The sequence below is a fragment of the Zalophus californianus genome, chromosome 3 (genome assembly GCF_009762305.2).
Source record: "Zalophus californianus isolate mZalCal1 chromosome 3, mZalCal1.pri.v2, whole genome shotgun sequence".
Taxonomy (NCBI): domain Eukaryota; kingdom Metazoa; phylum Chordata; class Mammalia; order Carnivora; family Otariidae; genus Zalophus; species Zalophus californianus.
This window is the reverse complement of record NC_045597.1, coordinates 163,375,394-163,403,051: the sequence shown is the minus strand read 5'-3', so window position 1 is coordinate 163,403,051 and position 27,658 is coordinate 163,375,394. Positions and strand designations below refer to the sequence as shown.

General features: G+C 40.0%; 1 protein-coding gene across 1 annotated transcript; it reads right to left on the bottom strand.

Moving 5' to 3' along the window:
* Positions 1-85: 85 nt before the first annotated feature.
* Positions 86-26,285, bottom strand: CD28 (CD28 molecule). The gene is given in 5 exon segments (XM_027591134.1): positions 86-526; positions 6,325-6,449; positions 6,691-7,047; positions 26,064-26,214; positions 26,217-26,285. Coding segments are annotated over 5 exon segments (831 nt in total). The 3' UTR covers positions 86-397.
* Between the last annotated feature and the right edge of the window lie 1,373 nt (positions 26,286-27,658).

The following is a 27,658-nucleotide window of genomic DNA, read 5'->3' as shown; positions in this document are numbered from 1 at the left end:
AAAGAGTCCCTCCATATCACACTTCACTTGACCACAATGTTCAGGTGAGTGAGAAAGGAGTGAAATGGAAAGCAGATTTCAAGGGTAATAGAATCCACGGCTCTTTTGTTTTCTACTGCAACCTCTTAAGTCAATAAATACATGGCAAGTTGGAATTTGGGTCATGGCACGACAAGACAGAGCCTGCCACAGTAATATTCTTTAACTTCATTTCAGAGTCTCAAAATAATGTTATTTGGTCTAGTCATTCAAGAAAAATTGGCATTGGGAGCTTAATAAGAGCCCATAAAAGGAGCCCGTGGCCGGCTGAAGACGAGGCAGGTTTTTCCTATCCAGAGCAGTTGTGTTGGGCAGATGAAGAGCTGCCAGCCGGCTCGCATCTGGATAGGCGTCCATGTCAGGAGCGGTATGCTGCAAAGTCGCGTGCTGGGGCATAGGGTTGGTAGTGCCTTCGGGTGGGCCCGGGCCTCCGGGGGGTCATGTTCATGTAGTCACTCTGAAGGATCCTGCTTCTCTTATTCTTCATCTGCAGAAAAGAGAAGGGTCACTGTGAAGGGGGTCAGGGAACAGAGAGACATAGAGTGGGAGGAGTTCTAAGACTTGCGGGAACAACTACTCAGAACATAGACCGTCAAATGAAGCTGAATACACCTGAATTCATTGAGCGCCTTGGACCCGGATAGTGCCTAATCAAACCTAACTACTTTGAACTCCTCTAAATTAACATGCAAAATCTGAATCAAAGAAAGTTTTTTAGATAATGTACCAATGTTATCCTCAATGCAGTCATTTGAATTCCAAAAGCATATCTAATTAACATATCCACTGTTGATATGTAAATACTCTTGAAGGCCCTTCCTCCTTTGAAAAAGTTAAGCATCCCCACTGCAATCTTCTTACATCTGTCATTTGCTTAACAAGCCATTTTTCCATCATTAATCCAAGAGGACCTTCACCCCTCTAGAGTCTGAAATAATCATAAATTCATAGCCCTGGAGTCCAAATTAGTGGAGAGGTATAATTCAAGACAACTAGTTACATTCGTATTCTCTGACGTGTATGTACGTTTCCATAAAGACCATAGTGTCACTCAATCTCTGTTCCTCAGATTCAGCTCCTTCTGGATGAATTTCTATCAGGGGTGAGGGAAGTAGCGGCAATACTAAAACCCAGAGCAAGAGTTACACGCACCATGAATCTTAGCATAGTTTTGACTGGAGGTTAGGAGCATCTTTCCTGAACCAAAGTGATGGTAAAATTTACATGTTTGATAAAAGACCCATGAAAATTCTAAAAAATAGCTACCCAGGTTTCTGAATTCAGAATTCCCTTTAGGGAAAAAAAAATGTCTATTTCTTAACACCTGGCCTGATGCATAAGTAGATACATGCCACTTGAATGACATGAACCCTTGAACAGGTAAGTGAGCAGGTGACTTTTGCCCTGGCCTTATTTTCATGCACTCCTCCCTGAGCCCTTCACACCTTCCTTGTCAAATGAACATGCGCAAGTGTTAAAGAAAGGCTTGAAAAACACTGGCCTCCACATTACTAAATCCAACTAACATGTTTTCAGTCCTTATCTTTTGAATTCTTGGCGGCATTCTCTATTAATGATTACTCTCGCCTTTTTGAGACACTGTTCCACTTTGCCTTCCATGAGATGGTACCATACTGGTTTTCATCCTACCCGTCTGGCTACTCCTTCCCTGCCTCCTTTGCAAGCTCATCCTTCTCTAAGTAGCCATTCAGTGTTAGAGCTCCTCACAGGCCTTCTCCTCTATTCACTCCATTCTCTCTAGGCAAACTCATCCCCATTTGCAGTTTCAATTACCACCTATTCACCCAAATTTATATCTCTGGATGAGACCTCAAAGGTACTTCAAACTCAACATGTCCAAAACGAAACTCAGATCCTCCCCTAACGTCTGGTCCTCTCCCGGTGTTTCTATTTCAGTGAGTGCCACTGCCATATATACAGTTGCCCAAGACTTCCTAAGTCTCATCCTTGACACCACCAGCTCCCTATCCCTTGTCCCAGGCAATGTCTGAAGGCATTTTGTGTTGTCACAACTGGGAAGAATGTTATGGCATCCAGTGTGTAGAGGCCAGAGCTGCTGCTAAACACCCTATGGTACACAGGGCAGTCCCCATCAACAAAGACCTACCCAGCCCAAAATGTCAATAATGCCAAGACTGAGAAATCCTGATCTAAGAAGTCTGATCATGAAAAGGAATGGAATGAAAAGAAAGTAATGGATACAAAATATGGGACCAAATTTAGAATGAATATTGTTGGATTGCTTGACCCTTCCTTCTTGCTCATCCCCAGAGATGACCAATAATTTGAGCCTGGGAGACTGGAAGGAAGCTGTTCCATCCATAGATATAAGGCAGGACAGTAGGAGAAGTAGATTTGTAAGAGAAGTTTACAAATCCAGCTTTGGTCATTTGGGATTTGAATGATGGATGGATAATCCAGCTGAAACTAAGAAGAGGACAGTATTAAATAGACATAACTGGGAGATTCATTCAAGAGAGGTAGCCATGGAAACACAGTGGATGAGGGAAGTTGCTCTCCAAACATCGTGGCTCTACATCCTTTCCATAAATAAGGACTAGAGTTCTCTTGGGCACAGGGTTATGCCAGAGCAGGAGAAACTTCTGCCCCCAAATAAATGTGGAAAGCTGCTGCTGATACCCTGGCAAGCATTTTAGTACTTACTCCACCTCTGAGGACTCCCCTTGCCAGACTCCCAAATGGCAGTCTTTGCCTCCGGACACCGAAATACAACTATAGCTGGTAGAGAAGCCCCAATAACGAAGATGTCGTGGGTCTGAGACTCTCCGGGTTGCCCAAAGACTCTGAAAGATCTGCTCATTCAGCTCCCATGCTTTCCCTCATGCTGTTTTCAGATGGTGGATTTAGTCCACTAAGCTGTAAACCCAACAGTGGGATGGAAATGACACATGCATGGCTGGGAACACAATCCAGAACCCACAGTGTCTGTGTGCACCTGCATATATGTGTGGAGAGGACTCGCCTTATGTGTCTGTGCGACTGGGTGCTCTATTCTGCCCCTTCCCCATTCTGCTATGTCTGCTAAAGATGTGGGATTTCAGGACCACTCCTCCTTTGCCCTTCCTCCACCCCCACCCTCACCCGCCTGTTTCCTGGAAGCAGCAACAAGACACAATTCACTTCAAGGCACAGTCTTCAAGAGCACACTGGATTTAAAGGCAGATACCACCTATCCACACACTGTCCACGTTCCCCACATTGTGACTGATAGTGGAGAAGATCGTGTTTTCAAAAAGGCTCCTTGAGACTAAGAAAGAGAATAGGTTTACTAGCTCAGCTGAGTGAGTGGAGGATTGAGTGACAGTAACAGGTGCTGTTCGGCAGCAGCCTGGCACAGGGGAGCACTTTATTTATTCAAATGCCAGCAACAGGTCAAGAGCTGGGCTAGAATGTGCAGCTGCTCCCAGGAACCCACTCAGCCTACAACCGCCTGCGGTAGCTCATCACAAGCCCTCAGGGAGTTCCGGAGAACAACAGCTCATGCCAAGGCATAGTGCTGACCAGCCAAAAATAGGCTCCTGGAATAGGACCCAGGAAATGGCTAACCTCTAGGGATCCCTAATGGCCTGGCTGCCTTGTTCAATGAGGTGCTGGTGGCTTAAACAGTAATAGCAGCAAGAAAAGATGAGCCAAGGGGAAAAATGTGATGTTATCTTATGAAATATAGACATATATTTATTTCACACCCTTTTGGGCAGAGAGTACAAAGACCTAGGTTGAGATGCAAACCAAAGGGTTCTTACTGGACAACCTAATTGACTATAAGAGGCCACAGAAGATAAGATCATGCCAACTACTGGCTCTTCCTAATTCACAAGGAACCTATGAAACAGAGTAAGACCAAAGTTAAGTTTTCTCAAGACAAAGCAAGTAGTACCACCAAAGAAAAACCCGTGGTATCTATGATGTTTCCAAGTTGAAAGTGAACTGTATAAATTCACTGAAAATGAGAAGTGGCTTTTGTTCCTTTGGGTGATTCCCATCACTGAGCAAATTAGTGCCTGATTATAGTAACTGATACTCTAATGTGTATTTACAATAAGTTTTAAATGATGAGCGGTACCCTTCTGGCCACTGAAAGTTAAAGTAATTTTCAAAACGAATTCCTGGAAAGCTGGCAAATTACACTGACGTAGGTCAGCATATTACAAGGGAGCACCTGTCATGGAACTGTACCCATAAAGCCACTACACCTATATTTCAGATTAAGAAGTTGAAATTCCCAAGGGATAAAAATAAGGACTAAGATTCTAAATTCTAAAATCATTGGCAAACACCACAGAGGTTCAAAGTGGGAAGGTACCTTGTATGAAGACCCCAAGATCCAGAAAGATGAGGGACTCAACTGACATCAGAGGAAGAATTTAAGCAATATTTCTCTACATAAAAGGCTCCCAGGGTTGAGCAACTTGGAAGAGGCAAGACAGGTAAATATCAAGTTACTATCTAGTATAAGAGATTTCCAGGAATAAACAGCCACTTTGTTCCCTACCCTACAGAAGGGACAGATGAAGCAACAGGCAGCCTAACAAATGTCTATCTGCCCCTAGAGTCTTCCAAAATGTTAGAAGCATGTGGGGAAAGATTGAGAGGCAAACTTTGGAAATAGGCCAACAGAGTTTACAAGGATCTCAGGCAGGACACGTGAATGCCTCAGTCGGTTAAGCATCGGACTCTTGGTTTCAGTTCAGGTCATGATCTTATGGGTCATGAGATCAAGCCCCATCTCCGGTGCTCAGCAGGGAGTCTCCCTCTGCCCCTCCCCACACTCACACACTCATGCTCTTTCTCTCTCAAATAAATAAATCTTTAAAAAAAGTAAAATAAAAGGATCCCAGGCTGGATCTATCATTTACATGACTGTGAACCCAAGGCTGCCCTCCTCACCTCTACCCACCCAGCCCCCCAGCACCAGGTCTTTAGTAAATAGGACAGTTTCACCTCGTGTGGGTTCCAGAAATCACTGACCCATATATGGATTAGTTAAATGTGTAGAATATGCCTTAAGGGGCACCTGAGTGGCTCAGTCAGTTAAGTGGCTGCCTTCGGCTCAGGTCATGATCCCAGGGTCCTGGGATCGAGTCCCACATCGGGCTCCCTGCTCAGCAGAGAGCCTGCTTCTCCCTCTCCCACTCCCCCTGCTTGTGTTCCTGCTCTCACTGTCTCTGTCTGTCAAATAAATAAAATCTTTAAAAAAAAAAAAGAATATGCCTTAAAGATATGTTCATTTAAGTCCTTAGTTTGGCCTTTATGAGGGTTATCAATTCATCAATTTGATAAGCACTCATTAAGGATTAAATATGCTTAATACCAGATGGACGGTGAATATCAAGAGAAATGGTCCTTTATCCTTGAGGAACATACATTTCTTATTAAAGAAATGACTCATACATGCATCTAACTTATAGTAAAAAATTCAAAGACAACATGGAATCAATGCAGGAGATATTCTGTCTCACACTGTGTACATGAGAAAGGGAGATTTCTGAGTAAGGGAAAGATCGTTGGTAAGGGAGTCCCATCTTAACAGTGGATATGGTCATCAAGATGGTTTCAAAACTTCCAACTTTGAAGAAGGTAAAGAAAAATACACCAAGTTCATGACATGAACATTTGCACAAATTGGTAAACTCTAATTCAGTGCTGAGAGCTCAGAAAGTCTAACTCCCATTATGGTTTCATCATGACAGCAACCATACTTGGCCTCACAAAATTCAACTGCTTCAGAGGAGATAAAAATATGACTCAGATAAACAGACCTAGTTTCTTTGCTAGGTTTGAATGCATAATTTCAGTAGCCAAATTTCTCACAATTTTTGACCCTGAACCAAAATTGTTCATTGGTTTCAGTGCCTAGATTCCCAAGTTGCTTAGATTTTTATATATATGTATATATTAAAACTATTTTATACATCATTATGATATTGCAAAATGGGAAGAAGAAAAGTAACTGGCCCTAAGACTCCCACCCCCACCCCACTCCCAATTTACCCATTTAGCTTCTTATTCTGCCTGGCCACCTAATTAGTGCCTTCTGGAAAATTGAATTCACATTAGATTTTCATCTCAGATAAAGTTGAACAGGCTAAAAGAGAACCTACCCAAACCTAGCAAGGAAATAACAGCAATAATAATAACCAGCACGTGTTAAACAGAAAATGAACACATGGGCAAAATTCTTGAACATGTTCAGATTACATGTGCAGTGGAAAAGTTACACAAAAGCAGTGTTGCTTCTCTTACCCAGCAAGCACAAAGAGCCACTGTTACTAGCAAGCTATAGAAAACCAGGACTCCACCAACCACCACCAGTACCCAAAATGGCTTAGAAGATTCAGGAGTCGGCTGTGCTGGACAAAGATGTTTCTCTGAAAAATAGAACAGAGTGGGTTAAACAACATGGAAGTGGCACTTGAGTACATTTCCTTCCTTCTGAACATTATAGAAGAATGGGAAAGGGATCAAAATATGCAAAATATCACTAGTGTAGAATGTGTAGGCTTCCTCTCTGGGATTGATCCAACCCCACCACTGATCATAACCTAGTTTTCAAGACTGCCATTGAAAGCCATTACTTTAGAGCAGTGCACTGGTAGAGTTGTATGTTACCTTTCACATGGATAATGGTCCCATTGCTCTTCTCATTGTCTATGTAAGGAGGTGGATACATGACCTCAATTTTGCAGAAGTAAATATCCGTTTGGTTAACAAACAACTTCCGGAGGTAGAATGTCACTGTTTCATTGCCCAGTTTCCCATCACAATCGAATCCTGTACTTGAGTAGAACTGAGGCTGATGAGAGTAATTTCCATTCACAACACAGACTTCCACAGCACTATCTACTCCCTTATAAAGGGATGCCCGGAACTCCTTTGAGAAGAGGTTGTGGGTATACTTGCAGCTCAGGTTGACCTCATTGTTGTATACCACAAGCCTGGGCAACTGCTTCACCAAAATCTTGTTTTCTGAAGAAGGAAAAATCATTTGCTTAGAACAAGGGCGTGAGGACTTTTTTTTTTCCTGAAATCAAAACAAATTAATTAACAAAATAAACAGATCTCCAGTAAAGGTTTTCTCTTGGCAGATGAAGATGCGGGAGCTCTTTGGAAGATAATTATACTGAGAGTTTAAAAGTTTGCATTTTGATATTATTTTCATCCTCCTTTGAATGGAATGATGGAGCGTGTTTTCACTTGGAGGGCAGAATGTGGCCTTCTGTTGGCACTGAGCACCACAGCTATGCATTTGGAATTTTTGAATCTGTGCTAAGATTCCAAAGATGTCAATCGTGCATAATTGCGTATCTTCTTGATTGAGTGGGATCCTTGGAAATGGCTTTTTAACACCTGATGTCGATACACAAATAGATTTGGTTTTAAGTTGTGATACAGGCTTTTGTGAAGTAATTAAAATGTTTTGAAACATTTGGACTTTGTTTGTTGGCCATTCCAAGAGTAGGATAAAAAGTAAGAGAAGACATAACCCAAAGAGTTGAACTTACATTCCATAGCAAATTCTGAGAAGAGCCTTCTCAAGAACTTCACATAATCATTCCCTTAAATCACAGGAAATGGAAGAGCTCCCCCTCTACTCCATTTTTCTACCTCCATGCTATTCCAGTAAATGATCAAAGAATCTGGAGACCATCTAGTTCAGTCTCTTCACAGTTCTCAAAGCAAAGAACCTGAAGCTAGGTACTCTAACCTACATGAGGAAGAGAACACATCTATTCCATGTTGTTTCCCACTATATCCCCATTGCCTGGCACATGACAATATATTCCTTTTTTTTTAATGACTGTGTGAGGCCCAGAAATATTAGATGATTTGTCTAAAATCGCTGAATAGATGGTGAGCAAAACTACGACTAAAAACCCAAGTAAACTACAACCACCTGAGAAATAGACCACTTAACCATTAAGAATCAACTTCGCAAATTTCTCTAAATTCTCCTTTACTCTAAAACAATGAATTTCTCAAAAACAATGAATGGTTTTGTGTCTCTGATTCAAAATTTAATACAGACCCCCCAAAAATTTGCTGTTATTTGGGGTTATGCTAACAATTATCTACCTATTTGCATTTTTTAAAAAAGGTTTTTTGAAACAACACCCATACTGAAGAGCCAAATAAAATAAAAATCTATTAAAATAAAACCTCCAATTTAACCTGGATTTGCATTCAAGTGCTCAGGTGTTTTGTTTTTACTTTGGGAAAAAGGAAGATGCATAGAACTAAGTTACTAGTAGTTTTTTGTCACCTGCATTGTTCTCAACTCTGGCTGTACATCCCAGAACTTAAAAAAAAAAAAAAAAAAACCTATGTCCAGGTCCCATTTCCAGAAATTCTGATTTAATTAGTCTATGCTGGATTGGAGAAGGGATTTGTATTGTTTCTTCTCATTTTTTTTACACAACTTATTGAGATATAATTCATGTACCATAAAGCCACTCCTTTTTTTTTTAAGTTCACCCATTTAAAGTATACAATTCAGTGGTTGGGTTTTATTTTGTTTTCTTTGAGTATGGTTGACACACAATGTACCACATAGGGATTCAACAACTTTATAGTTATGCTACGCTCACCACTGTGTAGCTTCCATCTGTCACCACACAACCACGTTACAATACCATTGACTGTACTCCCTATGCCGTACCATTCATTCCCATGTCATACTTATTCCATAAGTGGAAGCCATATCTCCCACCCCCTTTCACCCATTTTGCCCATCCCCCCACCTTCCTTCCCTCTGGCAGTGGTTTTTTATTAAATTCACAAATTGCAAATGGATGGTCACTATCCAATTCCAGAATATTGTATTTTTATTGCCCCCAAACAGAAATCCCATACCCATTAGCAACCACTCCTCATTCCTCCTTCCCTCTAGCTCCTGGCAACCACTGATCGATTTTCTCTCTCTATGGATTTGTCTATTCTGGGCATTTCATATAAATGGGCTTATACAATATATGGCCTTTTTTGTCTGGCTTCTTTCACTTAGCATCATGTTTTCAAGGTTCATCTCTGTTGTAAAATGTATCAGAACTTCATTCCTTTTCATGGCCAAATAATACCTTGTTGTATGTATATACACCACATTTTGTTTTTCCATTCATCACTTGCTTTCACTTTTTTGCTATTATGAATACTGCTGCTATGAACATTGATGTGCACATTTTTGTGTGGACATATGTTTTCAGTTCTCTTGGGTGTATACCAGGAGTGGAATTGCTAGGTTATATGGTAACTCAGCTTAACTTTTTGAGGAGCTGACAAACTGTTTTCCAAAGCAACTGCACTATTTTACATTTCTACCAGCAGTGTCTGAGGATTCTGATTTCCCCACCTCCTTGTCAACACTTGTTATTGTTCACTTTTGTTACTATAGCCATTCTGGTGGATATGAAACAGTATCTTATTGTGGTTTGATACGCATTTCTCGAATGACTGATGATGTGGAGCATTTTCTATATGCTTTTTAAGCATTTGTCTATCCTTTTTAGAGAAATGTGTATTCAGATCATTTGCCCACTTAACTGGGTTGCCTTTTAATTATTGAATTATCAGAGTTCTTTACATATTTTTGATGCAAGTTCCTTATCAGATATGGGATTTGCGTATATTTTTCCCATTCTGTGGGTCATCTTTAGTATTGTCATAAAAATTCCCCCCTTTGACTCTAATATTTAGTGAGGGTTGAAAATCACGATCGTGTAACAGATTTCTCAAGCTGACAGTGTATTAGAATCAGCTACAGTTTTTAAAAACCTTTGATTCCTGGGCCAGTTTAATCAGAATCTCTGTGTATAGGACCCAGACATCAATATTTTAGTTTCTCAGGAGATTCTAATTTGCAGTCAAGTTTGAGAACCAGTGATTTAACAATTGAAAACTCATTTCTTATCCTCAATTCCTAGGGTCTCCACAGGATTTTCCAGCCTCATCTCCTCAAACCCAATCCTCCCAGTTAGCTGGACTGTTTTAAGTTAACATCCCAGCAAAGTACTGTGTGCTCATTGCTCTTTCCATACTTTGTCAACTAAGTTCATGGCCTAGAGTGTCTCTCCCTTCTCAGGTCTCAAAATGATTACTATCTGTATCACTCATTTGCCATTTGGTCAGGTTCTACATGTGGAACACCTCTTGTTTCATATGCTTCGAGCTCTTGATTTGTGTGCATTTATTTCCTCTAGACTTCCAGTTTCCAGGTCTTCTTTGAGCAAGGACAATCTGTTATGTTTCTTTGTATACTACTGTGTGAATGATAGGATCTCATTAAATAATCAATAAGTGAAAGGTGGTAATCTGTGTCATTGTTATCAGCAGCTAGGTCTGATTACCATCTCATTAAATCCTTATTCAAAATTTGTGTCTCAACAACATTAGCTTCATTTATCATTCATTCAAACACCCCCTAAAAGCACTGAAAAGCACATGTAAGAACCAAAAAGTTCAACCTGTCATGATAGGGAAATTCAACTTGTTTTTTGTTGTATTTCATTTTGCTTGGTTTTATTCTTTGTTTACTTAGAATCACTGGTCCAGTTCTGATTAAAAGAACCAAACCTAGCAAGAAATGCCAACATCTCCCCCTGCTTTTCAGGGAGTCCAGGTCAGGTGTTGGTGTTTCTGCTTACTGAGCCCTCCGGGGATTGTTTCTGTTCCTAATTATTGGGATTCTGTGTTAAGGGGCAGTCAAATTCTTCCTGCTCTGCCTTTGAGAGCTGACATAAGGGAAAAAATGAGCATAGGACTTCTTTGCTAGGGCAATAAAAGGGAGCATAAACAGGAAAACCAAGGAAAGCTGGAGAGAAACCCTGGATGGTGACTGGGTTTGGCTTCCTTTTCCCAGCACCCACAGTGAGGTAGAGAGAGGGGAAAGAGATGCAAGAAGGAAAAGAAGCTCTAGCATCTATACTCCAGTAGTTTGCTGAATATGTCTGATATCACTCAGAATGTGACACCCTCCCAGGATACACACAGAAGAGAAAAAAACCTATTTCCCAAAGATGAACAGGGCTCAGTTTCTATCCTTGGGCAGCTTACAGTTTGGTGGGAAAGAAAGGTACATAAACAGCTACTTTTAAAATAGTGCCACAGTGATCCGCACAGAATTTCTGCAGGCAACTGGAGAACCAGCTAAGGATTTCTGAAAGTGACTGCGGACGTGAGTGTGGAAGTATGCATACATGTATTCAACAAGTTTATTAAGTAAAAACCTAGCAAGATGAGTTTTCGTGTCAGGGGGTGAAGTGAAGTAGAAGAGTGTGTGGTGGAGAAAAGGGTGTGAGGTGGTGGACTACGGGGAACACAAGACAAACAGAGAAAAAGAAGATTCTATGCAGAGGAGATGAGGAGGTGAAAGAGTATGGCAGATGTGGGGGAATTACAGCTGTCTCTGTTTTGCTGGTACATGACTTGTAAAAGACAAGACTGGCAAAACAAGCATGGTTCACAGCTTGGGCTCTCCTGCTGGTGATGAGCACCTATTGAAGTATCTTAAGCAGACAGGTGATTTCATTTTATATATACCACTTTAGTGAAAAGGTGGAGGGTAAATTTAAAGGGCACGAGGATGTAAACAGGGAGACCAGTTAGGATCTAGTTGTAGTAGCCTAGGCAAGAGGTGATAAGGGCCTGAACTAGGATTACAGAGAAGTAGATGAGCTCAAGAAATATTTACAGGTTAAAACTGGCAGAATTCAGCATTGGCTTAGATGTGGTGAGGGAAGGAGAAGGAGGAGTTAAAAATGATTATCCTCAGGCCGTACACACCAACCGGTAAGTAATCCTGTTTTTCTTTTGCCTACTTCTCTTCTTCACTCATTATGAGAAACTGAGGTGATGTTTAGACATCTGGGCTATGAAAAAGACATTCTTCCAGCCTAAGAGACCACTGCAAAGAATACAAGTTACCTCAAAAGTTCCTGGGAACACAGTTGACTCCTTGGAGCTTAGTTCACTGTTTTCTGTTCTCACAAGGGAGAGGTGGTGGTCTTTCTCTCCTGAATCTGTTTTTCCTTCACAAAGCATAATATAGTGAGATAACTAGAAGATAGACTTTCCTTCTGTTCATCCATGGGGCCTCCAAATTCAAACCTCAGCATGGTTAAGGGGATTTCTCTGAACCCATTCTACCTCAGCACTACAAATTGAGCAATCTCTCAGAGAGGAGCAATCCGAGATCTCAGGGTCGTGACTGGCTGTTACATATTCGGTATTCTCCAGGTTGATGGCACATCCAAAACTGCAAAGGGGAAAGAAAAGTCCTTTTTTGTGTGACTCCTTTTACTAAAATTTGTTGGGAAAGAGCTTGAAAAATATCGATTACATGACCATTTGATGAAAAGAGACGTCCAATGTATTTGTCAACGTTTACTTTTTTCTGTCTTCCATGTGAACACATAATTTTAAAGCTAGGTGCTATGCTTGAAGTGGTTTGCCAGATATGTGCTAGTGTGTGGCAATGGTCTCCTAGCTTAGGGTTCAACCCAAGTTAAGGACTGGCTGATAGAACTTCTTGTTTTCAACATTAATATCCTGATAGCCCTTGGTCCCACCTTGGTTCATGTCAATCATGTAGAGAAGCCTGAGTGAGAAACCATCTCATAGGACTTCAAAATCTACGTCTGCTTTGAAGACACACTAAATGAAAGAAATTCACTTGTGGTGGCAGAAAAATATTACCAATTTATCTAAATGATATTGAATATATGTGGTCATTATAACTTATGGTAGACACAATACTTATTTTTTTCTTAAAATGGAGCATTGTGAAAATGCACACCCCTTACTCTATTGGAGTGGAGTATTAACATGGATAAGTCACAGCTACCAATAATGGAAAGATCAAATGATATTTGGCTTTGAAATGTATTTTTGGTTCTCTGAGTTTCAGGGAATCCACAGGACTTCAAATAATTTAAGAACACTTTGTAAAATTTAAGAATATATCAAGACTCAGAAGACACTAGAGAAATATTTAGCTTCCCTATACTAACTTGTACTTGAGTCCTTTCATGCTAGGAGTGAAGAGCACCCTTAGGTTAATTTGGTCTTAGCAGACCTAGCCTTTCCCTGTGGATATTTGGTTTTCCTTCTTGTAAGTAGTTAGGCAAGGTCCACCTAGGTCAAACCTACAGCATTAAAAGAGAAACATTGTCAGTCCATCAATTGTATTTGCTTCTGGTATCAAAAGATTCGCTTGATTGACATTTCTCTAACTGAATTGACAAGTTGTTTTGATGATGAATTTAGTGCTTTGCTTTCAAAGCCTTTCCTAGCAGCTAAATCAGCTAAAGGTATGGAGACAGGAAGCTGTAACCTCAAACCTCTTTCCCTCACAACTCCTTAACAACAGGCAACATGAAGGGTAAGATTTGAGGTGAAAAGGTACTTATCTGCTCCCTATAAGTAAAGCAGTGAGAGCTAAAAGATTTCCCACAGATAATCTGTGAATCTTGTGATACAGTTGACTTTTAGAAAATTGGAAGTTACTTGTACTTCCATGATATTTGGTTACAAAAAAAAAAAAAAAACTTTCCCTTTTTGCCTGTTGTAAATGGGTCCATTACTATTTTAATAATCAACTCTCTGCACAGATGGAGTGGATAACCATCTCTCAGGTGTGGTTCCAAGCACCAGAGAAGGAACCCTGCCCCTGAAAGGACCCTCCTCACCAACTCTGTTAATGCTTGGATTTCAAAAGAAGATGAAGCCTAAAAGGCAATGTGGAAAAAACATTGACTTAAGTTAGTAATTGTGGCCTACATTCGTAGGGCTACAAAGTGCTTTTTCCTATTTTATCTCATATAACTCCATATTAACCTGTGAAGTAAATAAATAGGACAGTCATCTTTATGCCCATTTCACAGATGGGGAAACTGAGGTTAAAGAGGTCGAACAAGTTACTCAAGTTTATAGGACAAGTGACCTTTATGACTTGGCTCATGCTTCATTTCTAATTATTCTTTCCCTCTGTTAGGTTGCATCAAAATTTCAACACAATTTCAGTGATTGATTCTAGATCTTCTCAAAGTTGGACAGATAATTGGATGGTATTAGAAGTGAGAGTTAGGAAAATACCATTGAGTAGGGGAGTAAATGGAGTGGAATCAGGACAAAACTAAGTTAAAATTCAATTTTCTCCACCATTTTGCTGGAGTACCATCCTGCAAAAAGTGCTCAGCTGGAAGGAAACTTGAGGTGACCTAAGCCAAAACCTTATTTTATAACAGAGACAGCAGAAAACAAAAAAAAAAAAGTAATTTTTTTTAAAGTAAGGCCACACAAATAATGGAAGAGCTAAGGTTTTTTATTTATGTTTCTAGGAATAATGTTTGAAATCATGAATGTTCTATTCAGAAAACCAACTTTGTGTAGTCAGCAGATACACTTGATTTCATGGTCGTATTTACAAAAAGTATGTTTCCAAACTTTCTTTGGCTATAATACATGTGTACAAAACATTTTGCTTATGATTTCAGAGACTTCCTGAAGGTTATAAATGGATCCCAGATAAGGCCTACAGACAATACCATCACATGAAGGGCCTCTTATAAATTATTTCAGATCCACAACCAACCATTATGCCATCTCAGCTCTTCTATTTCAGCTTGCCCAGGTGTGTACGAAACACTTTGAACATGAACATTAGTCAGTACATAAAGTCACTTTTCAGTCTAAACCTCATTGGGCAAATTCTTAACCTCAGGACCTTTGTGAATCACGTATATTTATCACGTTTAATTTATGATATGCCATCTTTCCTTTTCTCTATCATAGCACCATAGAGAAACAGAAAGGCACCTAGAGGTTAGTAAACCAGAGAGTGGAGTAGACAACACTCAAGACTGACATTTGCATTGAGATGTTAAGGAAGCAGTAAAAGGAGATATGATAGGTCTTTAATTAGCAATGTGACTTTCTTTCAGAACCTCTTAAGAACTTTATTGGGTTCCATCTCTGCACATCACAATCAGTTCCTTTTGCAGCTTAAAAATCAGATCGTAAGATCATAATCATGTCGTTTCCTTTTTTAAAATTCTGACTGAACAGAATTTAACATGTCAGGCAGGAACCAGAGAAAATGAAAGCTTTCTATTTTCAACCATCTTGCCCTGCGGTGTTTGCGAACACACTGTGAAGGTGACACTGGTTTCCTTGGCATAGAGCACCTCCCTCCTGACCACAGAGCTGGTGAAGTTACTGTAACTTTCCTCTGAGTACATTTCCTGTTCAGGCCTAGGATACCCTTCAACACCTGGCCATCTGACCACTTGCTCCTTTCTGGGCTCCATAAGGCTTGCTCACAGGCCAATCCAGTGTTTGCTCAGGAACCTGTGAGACAAATTGTGCTTTCTGGGAGGAAAGTGGCTCTTTCCTCTGTCTGTGGCTCTGGTAACTCTGGCTGGTGGCTCGGTCTCATACAGATGTGAGAGAGAGGAGTAAAAAACACTCATCAGACTTTCACCATCTTCTTTGAGCTAATAGGAAGATAAAAACAAAGCTATGAATGGCCTAGCATACCTTAAATGGCTCCAGACTCTCTGAAATTAATGATAAAATGGGGGGCAGGGAGTAACACACATTACATTTTCAAAATAACTTTGTGGTCATTCCATCTAGTTTTCTAATGGCTGTCATCTTGAAACTCTCCCATTTTCACAAGGAATAAAGATTTAAGGAAAGCTCCCCCCCAAAAAAAGGGCTTTGAAAAAGCACGTGGAGGGTGCCTGGGTGGCTCAGATGGTTAAGCGTCTGCCTTTGGCTCAGGTCATGATCCCAGAGTCCTGGGACTGAGTCCCACTTCGGGCTCCCTGCTCCTTGGGAGCCTGCTTCTCCCTCTGCCTCTCTCTCTCTCTGTGTCTCTCATGAATAAATAAATAAAATCTTTAAAAAAGAAAAGAAAAAGCATGTGGTATATACATATATGTGGTCTCATTCAGGATCCCAGCCGAAAACAAATGGTACACTCAAAATTGGGCAATAGGAGGAAGGTGTATTTATAAAAGGACTGTTGGCAAGGGTGTGGAACCACAAGGCAAGTGCTAGAGACTGTAGCTCATGGCAGCAGAGTTACGACCACCCTTAGGTCTAAAAGGGCATGAGCAGGGTGAGGTTACCAGAGCCAGAAGGATTTTACTAGGAAGGCAACAGGAGATGTTGAAGACACCTGAGTTGAGAATAGAGTGGTAAGTGCCCCTGAGGGAAGGTTAGCACAGTAGTGCAGATTGCACTCACTAGAGAGAGGGTAGAGCGGAGGCAGAGACCAATGGGGAGGCTGTTGCAATAGCTTTGATGTGAGCTCACAGGGCCTGAGTTGCAGAGGTGGTAGCTAGGATGGAAAGGACAGACACAGAGTGGGTACTTGGTTGTGCTCACTGATGGTGAACAAGAATCAGAAATGACAGAGTTTGTGGGCTGGGTGAGGATGAAAGCAGAGGCATTGTTGACAAAATTAAGTAAGTAAAGAGAGAACATTTGTTTGGAGAAAAGCTGTTGGGTTGAGTTTTTGACACACTGGGCTTGAGGGGTGGCTAAGGCATCCTGAAGGAAAGGTCCAGGAGTTAGGTGTGTTGGACGAGAGCTCAAGAAAGTCAAAGATAGATGTATATGTCAGAATGTCATCTGTATTAGGATGACAGTTAATAGTAAGCCTGCCTAAAGCCATTGCCTGTATTATCATCCATCCCTAATGCTCAGAGACACTGCCCAGCAATGAAGGGTATAAGCACTCTAGAACTGAAACTTCCTAAACATAAAGCAATGTAAATGGGTGTGATGTGACCAGCCCCTACAATTCAAAGGTCTACAATTGTCCTCTCAGCACCTAATGCTAGAAGGATAATCTAAAAGGCCACCAAGGCAGAGCACCTTATATGAAAGCTGCCAAAGCACTCCCAAATATCCAATTTTATTACCCTAAAAGGTCGCCTATAATCCAAATAGTAAGTAACTAGGGCTTTATAGCTTTCTACATAAACAGTATGACAATAATTCAATCTTAATCTCCAAAGAGCCTGCTCAGGGCCACCTTGACACGTACAGAAACTTCTAGGCAAATGTCATGACTTGGAAGTTTGAAAACTTGAGGCAACTTGAATTGTCTTGTTAAAACTGATAAAAGCCAGCATTTTTATTCCATGGAAGAAGCATTTTTAAACCAGAAATAGACCTGAGATGTCTTCAAGTCCAACCCCCTCACATATCAGACAAGGAAAAGAAGGCCTAGAAAAGCGTTGTCACATTTCAACAGACTGAAACTCCTAATCGCATCCCCTCTACCTTGAGAAATCAGTGACTTTAGCTTTTAAGTTTGGGGAAAAAAGGGGGGAGGGGGAATGAGGGGTGGAAAAACAGACATGGCCTCTCCAAACCTAAGGGCAAGCAGCTATATCCTTGGTCCAAAAAACACAGGGAGATGCTGAGATTAACTTTTCTGACTGGAAACTGGAGCCCTGCCCATGATTTTGGGCAGGATTGATCTGAACCTGTGACCCTCTTGTTTTAGCCATGAGCTGAGGCCAAGCCAAGCCATACTGTACATTTTTGAAGGCTCAAGCAAATTTAAAATAGAGATGGGCTAAGTCTTCAAAGTCAAAGTATATATTATTCAGTGGCCCTTGTTGATATAGGTTTAATACTAAAGCCTGTTCTGAGACTATGAAATATATATATTTTTTAAATAAAAGTTTTTAATATCAGGTATGCCAGCATGTAATCACTCATCTACCCCTGCTCCAGCCTAACATCATTTCTCTGCCCCTATAAATCTCTTCTCACCCTCCCCATTCTTCTTAGAGATTTGTCCTCCTCTCTCTAATACTCCCATTCTCTGTGCTCCAAATCTCTCTCCCCATATCCTGGTGAAAACTGCCTCTGTTCTTTATTTTTCTCCCTCCTCCTCTTTTATTTCCTAATGGCCCTCTCTCCCCTCCACCCCTTCAACACTAGACACACACACACACACACACACACACACACACACACACACTCACTCAAGAACAGCACTTTGTTCCTCCCACATCTCAAACATAATAAAGTCACTCAGTTTGCAAATACTTATTACATACCTACCATGTACAAGGAATGGTGAACGTTATAGGTGATAGAAGTTCCTAACTGTCTTCACTTTACCTAGAATTTCCTCTCTTTACTGTCTCTATTCTGTTCTTCTCCACTTTTTCTTGACCTTTTGAAGTCTTATCTTCTTTCCCCACCATTCTGTCTAAGCTCAAAAGTCTCAACTGGCCTCCTTTGAGTGAAAACCAATAGCCTTCCCAGGCCACTATTCACTTCTTCCCTTATATAATTAATGCCATGAAGCACTGTCTCTTTTTGAAATTCTTTCCTCCTTTGGCTTTAGTGATGTTCTATCAAGGCTCTTTCTCCTCTTACCTCTCTAAACACATTCTGTCTCCTTCACTGCTTCATCATCTCTTCAGCTGACTCCTAACCAAAGCAATTTTCCAGATTCAGTTCAACTCTCTGCTTTTCTACAGTTATACTCTCTCATTTCTACTAGCCATCCATTCCCATGACATCAGCCTTACTCCTAAGATGAGGATTCCTAGATATTTTCTTCTACCCAGATCCCATAGCTTCAGGTTTATGCTGGACATTTTTCTGCCATTTCAAGCCTTTACTTCAAATTCAATGTGTCTAAAACTAAACATTATTTTGCCCCAAAACTCAGTTGCACAACATCTTGATTTCAGGTGGTAATACCACCATTCCTCTATTAAGCCAAAAACCTTGACATCATTCTTGATCCCTCCCTCTCTTTCACAAACCAAGTACTACATCCTGGAATTTTATTTTTCAAGGATCCTTCAAAATAGTCACTTCTTGCTGTTCCCACATTTGCTACCCAAATTCTAATCTACTACCCCTCCTCCTGGCAAAGTGGCAGAGTGTTACAACGTGATCTCCTTGCCATTAGTCTCTATACATTCTAGACCATCCTGCTTCCAAAAGCTTCCGGCTGCATCACAATGCCTTGAAAATGAAGTCCGAACTTGGGGTATCAGTGTTCAGTCCTTGGTTTGACCTGATTCTACCCTACCTTTCCACGCCTCCACACATTCAGTTCTGGCCAAGAACACAGAACAATATTCCTGGTTTAATTTCTTTATTTGTATTGCTTCTCCCTCCTGAAGTAACATGGAATTGGTAAGAATATGAATGCTGGAGCAAGTGTCTGGATTTACTCACTTACTAGCTGTGTGACCATAGGCAAGTTGCTCTATTTGCTCCATCATTCAGTTTCCTCATCTTGCAGATAAAATAACCATAGCAACCGTTTCAAAGGATTTCAGGGAAGAATATATGATTTAATATAGGGAAAACCGGGGAGAACAGTGCCTGGCACATTATAAGTGCAAAATAAGTATTAGCTAGCAATTATTATTAATAACATCATCCATTCAAATCATATCTACCTTTAGTGTCCAATTCAATTCCCATAAATGCTTACTATTCTATATTAATATTACCAGAATATTGATGTTATGCTTCCTCATTTTAGTACTAACTCATTCATTTCCTTCCTCAACAAATATTTTTTAAACACCTATAATGCTTCCAACACTGTGCTGGAATAAGTTATAACTTCACTGTGCTGTGAAGTTATAATGATGAATAAGACATAATCCTGCCTGCAAAGAGCTCACAGTCTGGGGGGAAGAAACAGAAGCATCAATGCACAATAACAATTTTGGGAACCCTGAGAAGGAAGGAAGTCCTTCACTTTGCCATTTAGGGTCTGGGAGAAGACTTCTTCAAGTGAGGAGTGTAGGGGACATTTCAGATTACAAGCATAATGTATGCAAAGTCATTAAGCCATGAAAGAGCAGGGGAAGTAACCAAGAGTTAGTTGTCTGTTTCCCGCTGCTATATCGTGTCATGTAAGGTCTTCTCAACTGGATCAAAAAGTCTGTGGAAGCAGAGAGAACTTGGTTAATTACACAAGTCAGTCCTTATACTTCTTTTCCTCTTTTTATATTCCTTCAGACTCCAATTGGGATTAAAATATAACAGAGGTTTAACAAGTCTTTGTTAGATTGAGTTATACTTGCATTGGAACTCCTCTTACAAATCCGTAATAAAGACTGAATACCCAGGGAGAGCTTCCTCAAAAGAGGTGAATCTTGCACTGTAGTCATAAAGCGAAAGATGAGCAGGATTTGGATAGGTGAAAAGGGGAAAGAGGGAATTCCAGGAAGGCTATAGCATCAGAAAGGTCATAAACGCAGAGCGCAGGGAAGTGAGACTGTGAAGAAAGCTGCAATTTGGGGTTTGAGGATCTTATATTAGGGTGTGAAAGAAGATTGATTGGATAAGCAAGAGGGGTTCAGCCTTAGATCATCCAAAACATGCCAGGAAACACTGCAAAATCACCTTTATATTAGCATCTTCAAGGAGCTGTCAACACAACCTCCTTTTCAATAGCTTGAGAGATACCTAAGTTCTTGTCCATCTCATGTCTGTGGTTGAACTCACCAGTTCTATGGATGCTGCTGCTTATAACTGTTTGCCATAAAATAAATTACTACAGAGAATCATTCACAATGATGCTAAACTGAAAGAAAAAAAATTTAGAAAGATCTCACAATTCTCATTTTTACTTCTTTGAAGCTCAAACTGGGTTTTTGTATCAGTCATAGAACCTAGAATGGCACCTAGAAGATGTTAATAAATACCTATCAAATGAGCACATGAATGAAGACCTGTCTTGCTAAAGTGTAAGAAGAAGGAGGCAATTTATAAAACAGGAACCCAGTATTTTAGAGAACAGTAACCTAGTAACACCCTGTTTTAGACCCCCTGGGAAGCTTCAGTAAAAGGAAACATTCTTCTCATGTGTGCCCATTTTTACCCAGTGCCTATGGGACAGAGTCTGCGGATCAGAAATGGAAACTTCCCGGACCCAATATTCCTAAAGATGGTCTTAAATTATGTAGTCTTATTAGTAGTAGTGTTCAAAATCAGAGAAAGTCATCAGGTTACATGGAAGCTGCAGACACAGCCACAGCAATGTTCTGACACTTCATCATCTGTAAAGTATCCCTAAGCAATGAAAAAGCACAACCCTCTACCTTCTCAGAAGGTGTAAAAAAAAAAAAAAAATTAAACACCCACCTACATTCCTAACAAGGGAATCTATGTCACTGTTACAATGTAAGACATGTCAATAATGCAGATTCTTGTATGAATGAGTGGGTGATGAACAGGAATTCCTGCCATAATCAATACATTACGTGGTGAATTGTGAGCCACCAAGTTCACTTAGTTACTGCAGAAAAGGGCCCCTGATTAGATCAGAGGTCAGAGTGAACTATGAGTGGATGACATTTCTGATACCATCAGGAACCATTAACACAGTTACCTTGGCAACCAGAGTCCCACAGATAATGAAGATGATGACAAATGAAAAAGATGACAGTAATGGTGATGCAGAGATAAAGTTGCAGCTCAAAGTTAAGTAAGAAATTCTCCACCACAGTGCAGGTTTTCATCCAGCACCAAAAACATAAACATACATAACCTGCATGGTGACACACAGACTCAATCAAGATGTCTATGACCTTAATATTGAAAAACCTAGGCCAAAGAAGTCTAAACTCTCTTTTTCACATCCTTTAACAAATGACCAAGTAGCCCTTGACCCCATCCAGTGCTCCTCTCTTCTGATGTTCAGAGTCATCAAAATGAGAGTAACAAGCAAGAAGTTAGACACCTGCTTTGCAGCCACTTCCCCATGGAGCCTGTGTTACCTTCCCTCCAGCTTCAGGGACCCATTCTCATGCAACAGTTCTCAGTCTGAAAGCTCTGGGTACCATTTTTTTTTATGACTACGCCATGTTAAGACCAAAAGAGGCAAGAAATCACCATAAAAGAGACACAGGTTCCTTAACACAGCTTCAAAAACCAGAGACCCCGTCAGTCAGTCACAAAACCACCCAGATGTCATTTTTTCCCAGAAGTTCAGCTAAACCATCTACTGAGAAGAACAGTGCCGGCCTCTTTGAAGTTCCATAAGTAACAAATTTCTTGAAGAAAAAGGCAAGCAAAAATTTAACCAAGTTGAAAGGGAAAAATGACAGATTTTATCCTTTTCAGTGACCTGCTACAAAATAATGTGCTTTGAAATATGGCCTGCCCTCTGCTTTGTGGACAAGAAAGTTTGCAACCGTGTCTCCTATCGCTGCCTAGGCTAGTTAATGAAGAGCTATTGTTTTAGAGATAATAAACCACAAACAGAATTTTCTTCTAGGATATCGGTGGCCTAAAACTTTTCATTTTGTAAATGTCAGCACCCTGCCTACGGGAAATACTTGGGGGAAAATATCCACACATGGTAAAAGCTGAACGGTAGTCATGTGGCGTGTGGCTTTTGTCCACTCATGAAAATAGAATGAAGACATTAAAAGGGAGGATAGGGGGCGCCTGGGTGGCTCAGATGGTTAAGCGTCAGCCTTCGGCTCAGGTCGTGGTCCCAGGGTCCTGGGATAGAGCCCCTCATGGGGCTCCTGGCTCAGTGGGGAGCCTGCTTCTCCCTCTCCCCCTGCTCCTGCTCTCTCTCTCTCTCTCTCTCTCGATCTCTGTGTCTCAAATGAATAAATAAAATCTTTAAAAAAATAAAAATAATAAAAGGGAGGACAGTTTAAGTCTTAAGAAAAGACAATGAGACTCCCACCCCCACCCATAAAAAAGTTTTAATGTGAGAGCTTCAGAGCTACGATCACAGATTCATTTCTCTTTCTAATCAGTCTGTGAAAATGACTCATTCTATTTCTTGATATTGATATATTGATATTGATTTTACGGTCCTTACTATAAAAGTTCTTGCCTTTAAAAAAATAGAAAGTAATATTCTGTCTTAAACAATATCTATACATTTGAAATGCCCATCGAATTTACTTCAGATAACAAAACACCCAGCTGATTTTTTAACAGTCAAAAAAACCAGTCTTCCATGCAGCGGATGTCATTGCAGATATGGCAATTTGCTGATTACATTGCCTTTTCAATGCTCATCTCTCTCCCTCTCTCTCTCTCTCTCTTACTTTTCTAAGCCCAGACTCATGGCAACGCTCCCCTGTAAGAGGTCAATTACTTGCCATTATGAACAACTACCTCAAAGGGGGCGTTTGCTGAACTAAGAATGAAGTCTTTAATTACCTTGCTTTGCTGATGAGTTTTTATTAAATGCCAACCATCTTCCTGCCTTCTGTGCCTCTCTCAGAAAAAGAAGCGCACGCCAAGGGAAATGCAGAGCATTGGAGAAATCAATCACGTTCGAACTGGCCATTTTGACAGTTTATTTGCTGAGGTTTGGGGAGAAATGAAAAATCCTCTCGTGGAAAAATAAGTGGCATTGTCCTGATTTTTATCTTCATACTGGATGATTAGCCTTGCTGAAAAATAACCAATATGGGCTGAAAAATCTATGAACAATGCTGTCTATTATACGCACACTCCTTCTATCATCAATCACAAATTGGTTCCCTTTCAAAGAACTGCAGTTCTAAGCTGGACTCAAATCTGCAAATCCAACAAAATCCTCTCAATTTGTGGATCTCAACTGCACAAGTACTCAAATCTGGTAGGAAACATGTAACTTTAGTAAAGGAATTGTCTAAGTGAACATTTCCTCATGCTTCCTAAATTATACCTCTCTAAATTAGCCATAAAAATCTTTCTACAGCGTCATTAAAATCATGAAAACTCAGGTTAGGTTGAACCTTCATAGAATAAGCATTATTTTAAGCTATGTTGCAAGCCAGTGAATTAGAATTTTTTAATTAGTGGGAAAAAGGACTGTTCTTCCTTTTTATTTTTCTCTTTGTCAAAAAAGTTTTTATTTAAATTCCAGTTAATATACAGTGTAATACTGTTCTTCCTACACACACACACACACACACACATACACACAAACCTCAACACAGACATACCAGAAATCTCTCTTAATGCTAGGAAGGACAATTACACTGTGACCAGAGAATTTTACCTTATCTATAATTTCTTCATGGAGGGCAAATACAGAAAGACAAAGAGCATATGGCAGGTTTTACACCATTGATTAGAATGGACCATGCATTTTTTGTATGTTGTAGTTATTTTATCTCATAAGTTTTCTTACTGAGAGAAGCATTTCAAAATTGCCTTCTTTACCCCTTTCCTACTTCATTAGATGGCCACTCAGCATCAAATCTTAAAAGTCGTTACGGGGGTGAGTTGGCATTCACAATGTAGACGTATCTCAAAATAGAAAACAAAGGTCCCACATGTGTGTATCCTTAGCAGGGTTTTTAGCTACCCCCCTTTCAATAAGTGTTCTCAAGGAAAAATATAAAGCTTGCGTCTTACAAAAACATCTTCCAAAGAGATTCAGTGAGTTGACGACAGATGGATGTCCACAGAGCACATCAGGAAAGTATTCTGTGTACAGATACTTAAATAGTTTCTGTGAGAATGAGCTTCTCCTTTCTTTCTGCCTATTCTGTGTATCTTTTATTGTGTAATCAATTAAGAAATTTAAATATCTTTAAAAATCAATTTTAAAGATCCCTTAAAAATAGAGTTTAAAGACCTTTTTTAAAATAAATTTTAAAGATTCTTTTAAAATATATTTGGTAGCTCTAAATGCTCGGCACAAGATACTGGGGCATAACCTAGCTGACCAGCTTCTGTCTTTCACTGAATGGGTATATTTTATAAACACACACAGTTTATAAATGTGCTCACTGGCACAGAAGGCAAGAAAATAGATGGGTGTATATGTAACTATTTCACTTGTGGCAGGTTGGGAAATTATATCCTTTGGAGCCCATGCACATGATGTTAAGAATAATAGCAAATAATGCAGTCTCCACACCCACCAAAATAAATGAGAAAGAAAATTGAAGATTTTCTTATTCTTATTATTCTTATTTAAATGTGCTCATTAATCAGTACAAATCTTGAGCCAAGTGAGACACTTCTCTAACTCTGGGAACAAGTTAAATAAACACCTGTCTCCAGCCCACCAAAGCAACAAGGTCTTTCTGTTTGGAATTGTGATTTTCCAAAGACGGTTTAACCCTGGATGTATCTGGAGCTATGAAATTATAAACCATATCACGTTAGGTGGAATAATGTCATGGTCAAGGGCATAGGCTGAAGAGTTAGATTAAGGTGGTTCAGACCCTGACTCCCATAACTAATATCTGTATATCCTTGGACAAATTAACATCCCTACCCCTTGGTCTCTGCATCTGAAATGGAGTTCCATTATAATGGTGTTAGGTGTGTCCTCCTCATCATCATTTAGAACTTAAGGGATTTTAATCTAAGATAACAGATTTCAGCCAATTGTAAAAGAAAGTAATTTATTGGCATTTGTATTGTGCCACCTTCTGTAATGACTCCAAAATTCATTTTGACACACTCAATTCAATTTGAGTAGACGTCGTAACTACAACTAACATTCATCTTGCAAGCCAAGCTCTGACTGTACTAAGCATTTCACACAGATTATTTCATTTTATCCCCCCAATGACCTTGAGATAAGGTTATTACCATCTCCAATTTATAGAGAAGAAAACTGAGGCTTAGAAAGTTCACATACTAGTCTAAGCTTAGCTAGTAAGAAATGGATTGGCGATGTGAATCCTGTCAGTCTAAATCCAGAACTTTCAGAACCAACCTACTTATAGCTGTTGTCTTAAAGTTTTTTAAAAAGCATAATTTTTATAGCTTCCTGGGACACTATCAATTAATAGCTAAATAAATCTTATTTAATTCCAAAGAATGTTTGTTAAAATATTATACTGTAGACTGAGAATCAGTGAGTTTCTTAATAACAGGCTGCCATGTTAGAGCAAAGCTACATTTCAAATGTCCACATTTCATAAGTCATCTGAAATTTAAGATGAGCCAAGCCAACCAAAGACTTGCAAAGAAAAACTAAGAAAAGGAAAGGAATCAAAAATGTTTACCTGTTACTTGAATTGAGGGGAAGAAGTTGAGAGCCAGAAGCAGCCTGAGGATCATTGTGCTAATGGTGGGCCAGGGCTCCAGCCCCTCCTCCCCGAGGAGCCCAAAGTGTGAGGGAAATTGAAGATGCACCTGCCAAAGCCCCGAGCGTCTCCGTCATCCACAGCCACCACCAACTTATTTCCCTCAGGGCACATGATCAAGGGACTCAAACCACAAGGCATCATGACTGCAACATTTCACACAGGATATTACATTGTTTTGATGACTTTAGACTTTTCTTCTTCTTTTAAAGACAAGCTTTTCTTGTCACTGAAAAAGAATGTCAGTTCTCTATGATGGGCTCATGAGAATTATTCTCCATACACACGTATCAGAGCTGTGAAAATAGGGGCTTAAAATTGAGCAGGAATTTAAGGGCAGACAAACAAAGTATTCTAAAGGAGGAAGAAAGCCAGTCACAGAAGAGAGATTTTCATAGCATGGGGAGAGACTGTGTCAAAAAGACAACAAGAATTACATTGAGGATTTGGGAAACATCCACATCAATGTGGGAGGAGTTATAAATATTAGGAATTGAACTTTTGTGTGAGACATAGGTAGTCCTATGGAGCTTTTAACACACGCTGCTTAGTTTATACTGAGCTTCCCCTAACTCACTTCCAGGAACTGTGAGGAACACACCCCACCTGCAAGCGCCAACCCAGTGAGCACCTGGAGGGGGTTTCTTGAGCAAAGGGAGAGTCCAAAAGCATGACAAGGAAGTGTTCAAGGTTAAGGAAGAGGCATGAATGCAGGCTCCATAGCAGGCTCCCCAAGGCCAGCAACCACACCTCTGCCACCCTCTTTGGTGGGCCAGGCCTTCTGCATGGAGTCATCCCACTGGTGGGACCAACCCTGCTCTCCTCATCTGGTATCCAGGTCAAGATCTTGTACTCAACGGCTTCTTCAAAACCTTCCTAGTAATTTTTTTCTCCTTCCCTGATAACCTAAGCTTTATATGACTACCCTAATTTGGGCTGTTCTGTATTTTTTTAAGATAACTTGCATGGGGTTTTATTCTGACTGTTAAGGTAGGATATATTTCACATAGAAAATTTATTAGAAGATACATTTTACCTTTTTAAATATTAAAAATAATTATTAAAGCTCCCTCATAATCTTACCACCCTGATATAAACCTTGTTAATATTCTGGCCCATTGCCTTCCATTTGTTTTTCTGTCAAGATTTTTACATATTTAATATCATGTTTTATTTGTATTTTTCAATAGATATATACTATCATCTGTTACACCTTAAACATTTTCTGATGACATTTAAGTATTCTTTATAAACATAACTTTTAATTGATATATAATATTCCATCCTATAATTATGTCATAAATTGTGAGTTGTTACCAGTTTTTTTGCTATTTTAAAATGCTACCGTGAACATCTCTGATGATCTAGCTATAGGTGGAAGAAGTCCTCATGTCTCTTCCTCCTCATCTGATAAATGACAGATCAGAAGTATTTTGTCTGCTGACAGACCCTCTTTGTCCTCTATTTGACTTGTCTCAAAAAACAGATCTTGGTGACCCTTTTGTACTGACATA